This window comes from Medicago truncatula, chromosome 6 (assembly GCF_003473485.1).
Source record: "Medicago truncatula cultivar Jemalong A17 chromosome 6, MtrunA17r5.0-ANR, whole genome shotgun sequence".
Lineage (NCBI taxonomy): Eukaryota > Viridiplantae > Streptophyta > Magnoliopsida > Fabales > Fabaceae > Medicago > Medicago truncatula.
Window position 1 is genome coordinate 37144387 of NC_053047.1, and position 15553 is coordinate 37159939.

The following is a 15553-nucleotide window of genomic DNA, read 5'->3' on the forward strand; positions in this document are numbered from 1 at the left end:
CTCCCCTCATATGTTAAAATATACATCCTCCTCCCTTGAAAAGTAAAATTTATACTCTCATCCCCTATAAGATGCTTGAATTACAACTTCCTCTCTTAATAATTAAATATGCACTACACTTTAATCTATTTTAACATAAATAAATATTTTTATGATATATATTAATTTTGAACCACCGTTTAAGAAAAATAAACTCATTTCTTTATAATTTAAATGTCAATGATAATTAAATTTAAATATTTTGCTATTAATTTTATAATTTAGGGTATAAAATTAACTTCTTTTTTTAACAATTATAAAAAACCATACTTTTTGAACAATTATAAAATTATAAAAAAATACTTTTTTGAACAATTATAAAATTGATTTTTTTGAACAATTATAAAATTAAATTTTAAATAACCATACTTTTTTGTCTTTAGTAATTTTTTGCATATTTTAATTTTATTTTGGGTTGTTTCCTTTTTTATAATAGGGTTTAAACTATATGCTAATGAAATTGTGAATAAAAAAAATAGCGAAAAATATGTATTCAAATTTTGATTATATTAAAATAGGCCGCAATACTATTTTTTCGAAGTGTATTAGATTATTATTTTTTTGCTAGACTATTAGAAATAAAAAAATTATTATTGAGGGAGTAGAGTGTAGATTTTAACATAAGAAGGGGGGATATAATTCAAGCTTCTCTTAAGGGAGAGGAGTGAAATGTTTTCTAATATATTTTTAATAAGAGGGGAGTGATGTGTATATTTTAACATAAGAGAAGAGTGAAGTGTAATTTAAGCATCTTTGAGAGGAGGGGAGTGTAATTTACTCTATACATTATGTGTGTCTCTGATGATTCTCAACAACTAATGAGTATTTCTAATAATTCTCAACAAACTAATGAGTAATTATTTACAATAAACTCTAATAATATTCTTTCTATATTTATATAGTCTAATACATCTCTGTAGTCGAAACTGGATGTAAACGAATGTTGCGATTATCCCTAAAGTCATCAAAGAGTTGTAGTGCAAGCCCCTTCGTGAAGATATCAACAAGTTGATAACGAGAAGGAACATGTAATACATGCACCTGACCGCGAGCAACTTCTTCCCACACAAAGTGTATATCCATTTCAATGTGTTTGGTGTAACGCCCGTTTCGAATTATTTAATTATTTAAATGAGTCTAGAAGTTATTTAGATGAGTTTATATTATATTTATATGATATATGTGTGATTTAAGATGTTTATATGATTGAGATGGTTTTATATGATTTTATGAGGAGTTGTGACTTATTTTATTGTTTAATAAAATAAGATTTGAAAATAAAATAAATATTGAGTTTAGGGGTTGTTTTAAGATTTTAGAGAGTTTTGGGGGAGAAAGAGAAATAAGATAAGATAGTTGGAGGAGATATAAATAGGGAAACCTAGTTTAGAGAAAACAGTTGAACGTACGATCAATTTTGGAGAAAAGGGAGAAAAAGCCAAGAGAAGGGAGAAGCACCTAGAGAGCTGCGATTTTCATTGTTAAGGTAAGGGTGAGACTAACTTTTCAATTATATTAAGTCTGTGAATCAACGGTTACATTTAACATGAACTAGGATGAATTTAAGAGGATTTGGAAACTAGGTCAAATTGGTAGAATTGATGATTAAACGGTGAAAAGTTGTTAGAATGATGTAGAAATTGTCCCTAGACCTTAGATAATGTTTATGATGAATTCTAGAATCGAAATTAGGCTTAAAACCATGAGAGTTAGTGATTTTTATAAATAAAAAAAACTGCACTTCTTCCCGTAACGACATTCATCGCTCGCCTCCCGAGCCATGATCCTCGCCACAGCGAGTGATGAACTTCATCGCTCGCCACGTGAGCAACCTTTCCCGCCTCGCGAGTTGCACGTCACAGCTCGCCATAGCGAACAGATGAACTCGCCTAGCGAGCTTGACCAGAGAGCATGTAAGATTTCGTGATTTTAACTTTTGAGTTGATCCTTAGATGCTTTTGAGTGCCTGAACATGTCTAATAATGATTAGAAAAGAATGTAGAATGAGATTGAACCTGGAAAGACTTAGAATGAAACTTTTGAGAATCTGACCTGAACTCGCCATGGCGAGCAGAGGCTCTCGCCTCGCGAGTACTTGTGTTACAGAATGCCTTGTTTAGGTTAATGCGATCTTTGTCGCACGAGTTGATGTGAGTTGATCTTAGAGTTTAGAAACTAAGTTGTTTACCTTGCTGTTAATGTTCCAGTAAGACTGATGCATATGAATTAATGTTGCTTATAATGTTATATAATTGTATATACATTACATGACTTATGTTTGATATTTGAGTTGTTGATTTACATTCGATATTATTATATCATGATGGTTTGCATACTGCCTATGTTGCTAATTGTTATTTAACTAAGCTGCATGAGTCGGTCTAAGTTTTTGAAGATGATGATGTTTCCAAATTATTGGATTATATAAGAGGTTGTCGAATTAAGATGTTTAAGAGGTCGAGTCCATGCATTAGCATTTCATTGTTGGAGGCTTGATGCCCTGGAGCTTTGTACTCAACACGTTGGAGCTTTAGCTCAATTAGCGATGTGAGCTTGATGCCTTGGAAGTATATTAATACTCAAATAGCGATGGGGGCTTGATGCCCTGTATTGGTACCACATGCATATAAGAGGTCTAAGTTGCATAGTTGCATTTGTCGAGTCGATGATGATAAGATGTGAAGTTGTGAATTACTTATATGAATTGTTAACGAAGTGAATTATGATATATTATTATCTATGATGAATAATAAGATGTTTTATGTTGTTAAATATAATTGTTGAATTATATGCTTAATATTATTGTTTTGTGAAATCTCACCCCTTCTGCTTGGAAAATGTTGCTCTTCGTATGAGTAACTTGCAGGTAATCAAGAGTAGGTTGCTGGTGTTGCTGTCGTGAGTGATTTATTCCTCACAGAGTCTTAGGTTGCTCTGATACGTAACGGGAGGGGATCTTTAGTGGCTATTTCTCTTTCCTTTGCGTATTTGACTTATGAATAAGTTGTTTAACTGAACTTAAGAGATGTTTTGATGAGGCCTGCGTGCCAAGACTTTTTATGACGTTGAATTTAATTCCGCTGCTATTATGTTGATGAGGATAATTAGTTAATTATCTGTTTTATGATTTAAGAAGTGTTACATCCCGTTTATGTGATGATTTACTCTGATTATATGTTTGAAATTTTTAAGTTGGGAAAACGGGATGTTACATTTGGTGCCTTGATGTTGAACTGGATTGTCGGATAGGTACACGCGCAGATGTTGTCACAATAGACTAAAGTTGCTTTTGTAACATTGCAATGTAGTTCTAAGAGTAGATTTCAAATACAGCATGATTCAGACACTATATTAGTTACTCCTCGGTATTTTCCCTCTGCACTCGATCGGGACAAGGTATGTTGACGTTTTGTGAACCAAGGGATCAAATTGCCACTAAGATATACGTAGTACCCATATGTAGATCTTCTTGTGTTTGGACATCCATCCCAATTAGTTTGTGTTAGATACGAGCTTGTTGATGGAGAAAGAATACATCTGGAGGTCAAATTTAACAGTACCATGAATGTAACAAATGACATGTTCTAAGGCAGACATGTGTTGATTTTGGGATTATGTATAACGAGGCACACTTGTTGATGTGTATATGATATATTTGATTTTGTAAATGTCAAGTATTGTAATGCACCTGCAAGACTATGATAATATGTTGGATCACAATAGGGATTGCCCGAGGACCCACTGAATTTGGATTTGGTATCCATCAGTGTTGGAGATGGCTTACATCAGGACATTCATGCACGTTCAATAATCTATTCTTCAGAACTCAGCTTTGAAATAATATACTCATGAAGAATTGGATGAAGCAGTTGGGATAATGTCATCTACATAGAGAATAATGTAGGCCATGCCATTGTCATTACGATAAATAAATAAATAATGAGTGATCAGAAATGTTGTGAGAGAATTTCATTGTAGGTACATAATCAATGAACTGATAAACGTTTTAGTATTTAGCCATGGATCACTAGATACAAATTATAGTATATCATCAATAATAAAGAAGGAAGAAAAGAACTGTGTACCTTGAATTAGGTTGAGGAAGGATAAACGTCAGCTAATCAGTGACGTGGCAGTGATTAACTGGGCTCAGGGACCAAATTTTAAATGATTAAACTTTGGGAGGGTAGTTTGCCAGGATTAGCGATTACAAGGACCAATTTTTAAATGAGCCCTAATTGCAGGGACGAAACACATATTAAAGCCTATAGATTAAACAAAAATGTTTAGAGATGATATTAAAATTATCATTTTAGGACAATTTTTATGATAATGTTCGATCATACTTTTGTTATTTTCTTACTTCATCTCACCCTTTTTTTCTTTTCTTTCTATGTTGTTTTAGTCTAATAACAAGAGAGAGAAACAAAGTATAACAACATTTATCATCAAATAATTGTTTAAATATCATTACACTTTCAGATACCTATTTTTTCATATGAAACTGTGAATTAAATCAATCATTTGGTCAATTAAATAATCATATTTTTATGCAGATACATAAATTGCGGGTGTTACCATTATTGTTTCTAAACAATCACATGAATTCTTGTTTTTGTTTGGTCACATTATCCATTTTTATCCTGTCTATTGAACAATTTCTAAATCAGATAGATAAAAAGAAAAGGAAAAAAAATTGTTTAGTTCACACAACTATATTTTCAGCAATTGAAAGACGCCTAAATGTTGAAAATTGGGGACTAATATAGTAAATCAACCACAATGGACGTAATCAAGATGGTTGCTCAGAATACCCTTCAAAATTATTCAAAAACACAAACAAATTTAAGTTAATCGAATTAAGAGTCGATCAAATTTTACTACACACAAAAACAATCGATCAAAAGTTATTATGATTCAACTGGAGGCTACATTAAAAGGTCTATTGAGCAACTATCTGCAATCATACGAGTCATATGGCTGGTTCCCGCATTAAAAGTAGTAGCGTGACTGTCATTACTTCCTACCTTCCTTATTTGACGCATTTGAACCATTCAAGTTGACAATAACTCCTTCATTATTGGCCTAACCAGAATTGGAATTGGCATTAATATCCATATTATTTAAGGGTCATCCTAAAACAATATTAACTATAGCTGGTTGTTGTAACTAAAACAATAAGTGCAAAAATCCAACCAACAATTAACCAAGCAATGCAGAGCAACAATTTATATCATTCAACAAAAGCCTTTCACTCATCTCCTTTGTTGACATTGCTGAGAAGCCTCGATCGAACTGAGTCCAAATCTAACGCATTCTTGACACTGCAAATATAATAGGTTTTATAAACTACAAGCTTAAGAACACAAAGAGAATTAATAAATAACTAGTTTGAAGTCAACGCCAAGGGATTTTGGCTACCAATAACATCTAAAGTTCTGCTATTCCATTATATCCATGATATATGTAAAATTGTTTTCTTATAGCCCAAAGAAGGCTGGAATTTCATGTTTTAAGTTGGACTAAAATTTTCACTTCCCTAAAAGAGACTGATACTCTAAAAGAACTAAGGTTTCATCAGTGAAAAAAAGAAAGAGACCAACCAGTACATAGTGTCTCCAGAAGAAACCACCTTTTTGCAAAGCCAGTCTGGCACAGTCTTTTCCAAAATCTCAATCTGTTCTTCAGCTTCTCCTATTGAGAGGACAAGATTAGTTAGCCAGAATGTTTATTACCAAGAAAACATGTACATTATAATAAATAGAATTAGAACATACTAATCTTAACAAAATCTAAACAGTTCATCATTATCTTTTGCAAGAGCTCCTCTTTTGTCATTGAAGTTCTTTTGACAGAGTCAAATATAGAATCAATCACATTAACCAGTTCCACCAATGATGAAGGATTGTTATCCGATGCAACCAAACAGTGTTGATCTACGTTGATTTTCTGAAAAGAATGACTAAGGTTCTCATCTACCTGCATCGAGAAACCAATTAACAAGAAATCAATTCCTTTCAAGAAAGAAAAAATTGCTTTTACAGTAAAAAAAATTAAGGAAGATAAATGTTGATCAGATCCAAAGTGCGGAAGTAAGGGATATTAGATATCAAGAATATTCAAAAGTATGAACAATTATAAACAAAGACCAAAAGCATATACTTGTGAACTGTGAATAAACAAGAGATTTGAATGGAGCAAGAACATGGGAGAATAGTAAAGTAAGAAAATACAAAATGAATGAAGTGTAGTTAGTAAATCCCTTTCTAGTCGTCAATCTAGAAAGAGAGGAGTATTCTAAAAATATAAACCATCTCTACTATTTGACACAGCCAATCTAAGAAATTGACTAAACTACGATATAATAAGTGTGTTATAAATAAAAACTTAACCATTTTTGTATAACCATCCTCGATGTTTCACTCTTAATTTTTTTGAAGAAGCAAAAATGGTATATATTAACACAGACTGAGTCACCTCTTTAGCACAGAGCGTACTAAAAAGACCACTCAAAATACAATCTGTCAATCAAATAATTACAAGTACACCAGTTAGCCGATACCCAAACAAGACAACGGGTTCAACCACCATTGCTGACAACCATACACAAAATCTTCGACATGTTTCTCACCCAGTATGTTCATTATTATCTTATAACAATCTCTGAGGCTCCTCTTTTTTCATGCATGAATATATGATGAGTATCCCACTCACTAGTTAGAATTTAACATGAACTACTAAATGTCAGGAAAATAAATTGCTTTCTTTGCAAGCTCTCCATCAAGGATAAATTGAAAGGTACAAAATAGAATAATAAGTGAATATCAAAGTATGATTTTAGGGATGAATCGAAAATTAAAACAAAAACTAGATAGCAGGCGCATACCTCCTGAGGCGGGGAAACAGAATCAAAAGATTTGAAGTCCTCAGAACATCCTCTGCTAGGTTTAGACATGTCTACTCTACTGTCGAAAGCATCGCTGCCTTCGGTGAGTGTAAAGTCGAGCACTCTCTTTGCAGGCTTAAAACACGACCCAGACTTTTGGGCAGTCATTTTCTGAAGCTTAACATCAGAACCGAGCAACAATCTCTCAGGTGCTGACTGTGCAGGAGTGTGTGTCAACAAACTATCCGTACAAGAAACAATTTTCAAATCAGGGCTTTCAATGCGGCTAACAGAATGTGGATGGTAGATCTTATGTACTGGTGTATTAATAACATTTTGTTGAATACACATGGACTGTGATTCCTTCTGCTTGCCTCTTTCTACATTATTACTCACACAATCAGACAATGGTGTACATTCTTTCTGCCATGTGCTTTCACTTTCTTGGTTATCCAGCCAGTCAGATTCATGGGATGACATAGAGTTTTCAGATGATGAAAAGCTCTGAACTAGCTCAGTCTCGTTAGCAACATTCTTCTGAGAAAAGTGTCTTTTAAAAGATGGACTCAGATGTAAGTTGTTCAGTGACAGTTCAATTTCATTGGAAGTTGATGAAAGTTCTTTTGACAAATTTACAGTTCCATCTTTGAAAATCAAGTTATAAGGTCTTTGGCTAAAGGGCTCTGGTAGTGCGGCCTCTGGAATATCAGTCACCTGATATCCACAACAAAAAGCAAAAACAAAAAATTAAAATCAAAATTAAAGTGACGAGATAAATTCTTTTACATACCCAAAGAAAAGCAGTTGTCAAAAGGTAAGCATAACCTTCTTTCAAAAAAAAAAAAAAAAAGGTAAGCATAACCAGTAGCCAAAAAATCTCATAAATCATAATCATCAACAACATTTTCAATTCAACTAAATCTCATATAATAATTTTTTATTATCATCAATACATTTTCAACCAAGTATAACATTCTTACATAATCATCAATGTATTTTCAACTAAATATCATACAAACCTTATTATTATCATTAATAAATTTTCAACCAAGTATAACATGCTTATGTAATCATCAATGATCCAATATATTTTCAACAAAATATCATACAACACCTTATTATTATGATTAATACATATTCAACTAGTTCTAACATGCTTCCATCTACCTACCATATGGAATCACAAATCACAGCACAGAGTACTTTGCAGAGAATGAAAACCTAAATGCCACCACAACAGTAGTAATCTTGGGGTGTGTTTGGTTTGCAAAACAGTAAGTACTGGACAGAACAGTACAAGATAGAACAGTACAACACAAGGCAGAACAACACAGGACAATTTTTTTATGGCATTGAGTAATGTTTTGTTTTATACGATTTTTGGGGGACAAAATGTTATTTTGTTACCTCAGGATGCAGATTAAAGAAATTAATCAGCTTGGAATTAAAATATCGAATAAGAGCCAAATCAGCAGACTGTTCGGAATGATCTTCTACAACGTCAAATACCAAGGTTATCTTCAAATCCGGCTTCATACACAAGCTCTTCTTATCCACAACAACCACCTTTTCAATTTCTATACCTTTGGGAAGTATATACTTCATCTGTGCTAGATGAGCATAAGAGAAGTTTCTGAAAATAAAACACACTACAGTCACTTCCTTAATCAATCAGTCAAAGGAAATGGATCCTCTACAGTCTAAACTTTAACTACATATGGTGAGCTTCAATGAAGTCAAACACGGATCTCAGAAATGGCAGTTTGTTCAAAGTTCACTACACTACAGTGCCATAGCATTAAACTTTGACTACATTTGGCGAGCTTCAATGAAGTCAAACACGGATCTCAGAAAATAGCAGTTTGTTCAAAGTTCATTACACTATTTGACAACACTTTTTACTAAATCGCATATCACTGCACAAAAGCAGTTTGTTAAAATTCTACTACGGCATAGTGCCGCTATATGCACTACTTGACAAATCTGACCCACTTATACACAAACCCAAACACACATACAACTTGTAATTTGTAGCACCAATACTTCTAATTGAAGGTGTGTCCGGTGTCCGACAAATATGATTACATTTGATTATGTCATTTTTTCAAATAATTATTGGTGTCAACATGTCAGTGTCAGTGTTTTGTCTGTGACAGTATTTCATAGACATACATATACATATTATTTTAATTAGAGGGAAACAAAAGAATTACCTCTTAGCAAGAACTTCAACCTTGTTGCAAATATTTTGAAAAGTTGGAGACTTTTTACGCAGATGCAACAATCTAAGTGCGCAACTCATATCACTAAACAAATCACCAATATTCTTGTACCTGTATCAAAAAAAATCAAAAATTACATTTTTTTTTTTACTAAACATTCAAAAAAAAATCAAAAATCAAATTTTTACTATAAAAATTGGAAAAAATGTTGAATTTAATTAGGGTTCATACTTTTCTGGAAGCTGGGTATTTGAATCTTTTAAATTGGTGGCTAATAATGGTTCAGTCTTCTTCTCTGGGGTGGGGCATGCAATTGATTTATCAACTGAGTGGAGAATCTTCTTCTCAGACATGAAATCTGAAGAATTTTTCACTGATTTATCACATGGTTTTGGATCCATTCTTCAGCAACAAAATTGAGAATGATGCAGAAAAACTGTGTAAAGGGATTGAAATAATGAGTTTGAGAATTGAAATTGAAGAAGAGGTTGAAGGAAATTGTGGTTTTGAGAAAGAGCGGTTACCTGAGTTGAAACCCTAGATGAGGTTGATAGGTAGACGAGGGAAAATTTGTGTATTCGAAATATCTATGTTCTATGGGATTTTATAGCCAAGAGCAGAGTCTACAAATAGGCAATTTATTAGATTGAAATTTTGAATAATACAAGTCAATTTTCGTTGATTTAACTTTTTTTTATTTTTATATAGAATTGGAGGGAGTAACTCTTCCGTGAATTTAGTATAGTTAGTAAGGATATTGTATATTATATGAATGTGTTGAGGTTCGAACCTCGAACATCCAACTATCCACAATTAAATTATGGAAGCTCTAGCCACTAGACTACTGGATCGAAAAAAGAATTGGAGGGGGTAATTTTCTTTTTTCTTTTGGATAAAAAGAGAGCCTTAGCCCAGAAAAAGAGAGAACTACCGCTTAACAAATTGCGCAGTCGAAATACCGATAAAGTCAGCTAAAAATAATAAATAAATTGAGCAAGACAATGCTCATATAACATCAAATAATAACCTTCATCACATGTCATATTCGCCAACGCATCAGCACATTTGGAGGGGGTAATTTTTGTTAATGATATGTTTTCATCCTTACAAAAAATTTATAAATATAGTCTTGATTTCCGTTGTTAAGTCAATATTTGTTTTAGATTGATTTTATTTAGAGAGGTTAAGAACATTATAAAAAACATCATCCGATAAAAGTAGTGCTCATAATTTAATTATTAAGTAATGTTTTTTTTATTAGGTTAGAGCATAATAAAATTATCAAGAAAAAGAATATGTGATTTCTCAACTATACTCTAATCTAATGTCAAGTGTTCATATATAATTAAAAAAATGCAGAAAAAATTGGAGGGCATACACTTAACCCAATAAAAACACATAAATGTGCAAGACAATTCAAACTGGCATTACAAACATTTTAAGTCACGTATATGATCCAACCTCCAAAGATTAATCATAAATAAACAAAGGTCAACTATCTTGTGTATGAACTAATCATCAACACGAAATAATCCATGAACTAACAACTCCCTACAACGAGCCAACAAGCAACACCGACTCTTTCGTGTCAAGTGTCGATCGTACAAATGACTATTCCAAAGCAGTCAGAAGTCAATCACAATGATCGTGATGGATATTCAAACAACATCGATGTGTCACCATATCTTTGGAACATGCATAACTCAACGACTCTTGATAATAATCAGAGAAATCAAAGGCATGACCAAACGACAGACACCGACAACACCAAACACAATTGTGAGATTGCGGTGGCGTACAAAACCGAATCACCACCAATCAATTTACGGCTATTTATAGCCCATCGTCTGAAATCACATATCACAACAAGACCGTCGCGTGTCAGCAGAACCAACTGTGATACCTGCAGGGCTCAACAACTTTGAAAATAATCAATGAATCAAAAGTCGGACACAACAACAACGAACCAGAAAACCCATCTGCAACAACTCCAGCATCACTGTGGTCGAATCGCAGAAAACATGTTGGATCATGAAGTCTTACTAGCAAAGAACCGATCTAGATCTAACAGACCCAAATTTTAGCCCACCAACGATATGTGACTGACAAGCAAATCAAAAAGCACGAGCTCCAGTTGCCACCACCGTGAACGACGAGGAAGGAAGACACCGTGAAACAGAACGACCTCCTCCAAGACCATTTCCAATGTGACAGTTTTGGCTACATAAGTTATGGTACCAAATAGGCACCCCATTTGAGAGATAATATGATGAATGCTTATAGGGAATAAGTGTTTCTTTAAGCACCACCTTCTCCTAGGGTCCGACACCAATTTAATATCAAACTATTGAAATATAATGATTTTTTTATTTGAGATATAGAGTTATTGATAGAAGATATAAAGTTATTAGTTGATTTTATTTAATAAATTTATGTGAGGTGTTAAGTTGAAGAGATTAAGTGTTTATTATGTACTACTCCCTCCGTCCCAAATTGTATGTCGCTTTAGAGAACAAAAATTGTCCCAAATTATATGTCGCTTTAGAATATCAATGCAACATTAATCTTACTTTTTCTATTATAACCTTAATTATTTATTACTCTCTCTTCTTTCAATTCTTTCATTTATTTTTCCCATGTTATTTATTAAGGACAATTTTGTAAAACAATTCATAATATCTCTTTTCCATACAATATTAATTGCATTTCTTAATATGCGTGAACTGCCCAAAACGTCATACAATTTGGGACGGAGGGAGTACAATTTAAAAAATTATAAATGAGTTATGTGTCCGCGTGGGAGCAAAATCCTCTCCATTTAGCAAAATAATTGGGGTATGCAATTTAAAAAGAGATAGACACAAAAAATATATGGGTGGAGCTCCATAATCATTAATTATTTTATTTTTAAAAAAAATTCTTTGTGTCTTTTATCTCTCTAAATAGAAGAAATAAAGAACATAAATGGAAACCTAACTCGTTCGAATGGGATCCACTTAAGCACCCGCAAATGAATCTCTCCAACGTGGATGCCCTAACATTATTAATTGATTTGCTAAGATGTTAATTACGGATGCATATACTTATTGATCATCGTCAAACTCAACTTCTGCTAAATAACTACAGTCAAAAGTAAATAATTCAGATAAAATTTAGGATATGAATAAGAATGAAGCATTCATCATCATATTAAAAAAAAAAAAAACATTTATATCTAAACTTGGGTTTAAATCTAATAAATATTGTTCAAAATTTACTAATTTTAAATCAAACTTTGAAAATATTTGGACTTATTTCTTCTAAGAATAGAAGATTTAAGATATATATATATATATATATATATATATATATATATATATATATATATATATATATATTTTTTAAGTAGTTTAGAGGCTATAATTTCACTCTTTAAGACGAATAAATGGATAACTTTATGTTTGAACATCAATCCCTACATATTGTAATGTCTATATCAATTGAGTCGTGGTCATAGGAACACAAATACAATAGAATTGTTTTTGTTTTGTTTAAGTAGCATAGTGCTAAGATATTCACTCGCTAAAATGAATAAATCGAAAATCCAGAATTCAAACTCTAATTCTTATATAGATGTTTACCAAGTTAGCTATACTCATAGGAACCATAATATAATCCAACTTACTCGATCACAATGTCATGATGAAGTTAATTTGCATTAACATAAAATAGGCTTAAATATGGAAATGGTCCCTGCAAATATCTGGCGTTTTGGTTTTAGTCCCTATAAAAATATTTTTTTGGTTTTAGTCCCTGCAAATATAGAATATTTGGTTTTGGTCCTTGGTATTTTGTTTTAATCCTTGTAAAATCATTTCATATTGAAATTGGTCCCTATAATATTCATTTTAGTCCTCATTTTGAGGGACTAAAATAAAATATTCTACATATTACAAGGACCAAATCCAATATGATCCAATTTTACAAGGACTAAAACAAAATACCAATGACCAAAACCAAATTTTTTATATTTGCTTGGACTAAAATCAAAAAAATGTTTTTACCGAGACTAAAACCAAAATGTTGCAGGGACTATTTTCATATTTAAGTTCATAAAATATTATGCTTTTTCTTTAAGTTTGGTTTTTTTTTTTTAAAGGAAAGTTAGGATTTCATTATAACAAAACAAAAAAACAATACAGTCTATATTTACATAAGATCCAGTCCAAAAATAAAAAATAAAAAGAAAGGTATTTTAAAATACCTTATTAAATCAAATATACTCTCTCTTTCTCCCTCTCGCCAGTTTCGAACCGAGGATGCGAAAGTGGGGTTCAAATTGATCAATCCAACCAATTAAGCCACTCGTGAAACCGGCGATGACTGTTCCAGATATAATCTATTTAAATGGCTTTGTTTTCCTATTTCTGGCCGTATACTCGTATAGTAAGTAGTAACAACTCAAGTCGTCAACAACACATGACAATGGTACATAGGACAAAAATAATTACTGATATTTGTGGAAGAATACACAATCATGGATAGTGTGGTAACATTCAAAGTGATAGTTTTACGGTGAGATTAATTGTTATCTTTTTTTTTGGTAGTGAGATTAATTGTTATCTACTTACAATGAATTTTTTCCATATAAATAAATCCAGTTAAATTTTATAGGCATTTCTGAAAATATTTTAGAAACAAATGTAACAATTATTAATAGGCTGTGATCAAAATAATAGGTGTTTGAACCAAGTAGTCAATGAGTTTCATCAAATGATGAATCATTTAAATAAATCTAAGTTTGATTTTTGATTTGGATAATTTTTTGTTAAATTTACATTACTTTTTTTTTTTACAAAATCAAATTTACATTACTTTTTGGTAGAACTCCTAATTACTAGAGCTCATTTCCAGTAAGAACCGGATGTTAATTAAAAAAAACAAATGGTGGGTGCTTGGATTCTCTACCAATTAGACTTATAATTCAATACTTTTGATTGTGGCTATGGAAAATATATATTGCAAGAAAAAATAAACTTTATATTATTGTAGCCTGTATAAATCAAATCATATAATCCGCTCGCTCTTACCGGATCCAAAAACCATCACTAATTATTTGACAAGCGTAATTTAAATTTACCCAAACAATTATTGAAAAAAATAATAAAAAATAACATACAACTACATATGTTCATATAATATTTTTTTAGTATCACATATAAAAAATTACGCAAAGAATAATTTAATACAATTAAAAATAACACTTATATGGACTTTTGCCCTCTTTTGTACCAAAAAAAATAAATAACACTTACATTATTTGCATTATACCACAGTGGCAATGCAACATGCAAAGCATAAGATGACAATAGAGATATATTGAGAGGTCCTCCAGGAAAGGGAGGTTGATCAGGTAACTGCTTTGATGCTGCCTGAGATGCAAGGTCATCCTCGTCTAGTTGAGGCACAACATCCTCGCCCTGCTGAACATCGTCACCATCCAAAAACTGCTGGTTGTCATAACCACCATCTGTGGTATCGTGTACTTGATCCTGATAATTTAGGTACTGGGTCGGGTCATCCACTTGTGACTGTGTAGCCTGAGAACTGCCTTCACCATCATTTAGATTCGACCTTCGGCCTCTTCCCCTCTTTGGGATATGCGTCTTTACCCTTGCCCACCTAACGCTAACAATCATGGCAACCCTACCAGATATCAACTTAGATGGGTCAATTTGCTGCCCCTAATCATGATCAGACATATCTACACATAGTTTTAAAAAATCAGCATCATTGAACAAAGAAAATTAGGATAAAATCTAAACACAATTTACAACACAATCTAAACAACATTCACAACATAATATAAACACCATTCAAAACCACATTGCACTTAAACATAATCCAAACATCATTCCTAGCAACTACAGTCATCTATAACATCATAAACTAACTAAATAATCAATTCAATCACATTTAGGCATTTTAAGAAATAGTTTTAGTGCAAAATATAACTTAATATCATTGTTTTAATTTGACACCATTCAAAATCACATTCTACTTAATTTAAACATCAATTACAGTAACTACATTCATTTCTAAATTCATAAATTACACATACATTTATCAAAATGTCAATTCCTAGATCAACCCTAACCACATACAAACTGCCCAAAAAAACCTGCACAAACTAACATTATGATTACAAATGATTAATACTACTTACTTGTGTTTTTATGGAGATAATTGAGTTGATTTTTGTGAAAATGGAATTGGAGAGAATTTGAGAGAAAAATGAAATTGATGCTTCTGTTATGCAGTTTCTACATATGTGCAGGACGCATTGGCAGTTAACTTAGGTAGTTACTACGAAAAATGAAACTGATGGTTCTATTCTGCAGTTTCTGCATATGTGCAGGACGCATTG

General features: G+C 32.2%; 1 protein-coding gene across 3 annotated transcripts; it reads right to left on the minus strand.

Moving 5' to 3' along the window:
• Nucleotides 1–4862: 4862 nt before the first annotated feature.
• Nucleotides 4863–9804, minus strand: LOC11422247 (CDT1-like protein a, chloroplastic). Of its 3 annotated transcripts, XM_039826582.1 has the most exons (9): nucleotides 9672–9804; nucleotides 9379–9583; nucleotides 9139–9258; nucleotides 8333–8558; nucleotides 6926–7639; nucleotides 5817–6018; nucleotides 5643–5733; nucleotides 5247–5363; nucleotides 4863–5124 (listed from the first exon to the last, which is right to left on the minus strand). In XM_039826582.1, the coding sequence occupies exons 2-8, from the start codon at nucleotides 9546–9548 to the stop codon at nucleotides 5291–5293; spliced, it is 1596 nt and encodes a 531-aa protein (XP_039682516.1). In that variant the 5' UTR covers nucleotides 9549–9583; nucleotides 9672–9804; the 3' UTR covers nucleotides 4863–5124; nucleotides 5247–5290. The 3 variants fall into 3 exon arrangements, with proteins under 3 accessions (XP_039682516.1, XP_024641683.1, XP_013452871.1); XM_024785915.2 differs by having other exon boundaries at nucleotides 5084–5363; XM_013597417.3 differs by having other exon boundaries at nucleotides 5084–5363; nucleotides 9379–9744.
• Between the last annotated feature and the right edge of the window lie 5749 nt (nucleotides 9805–15553).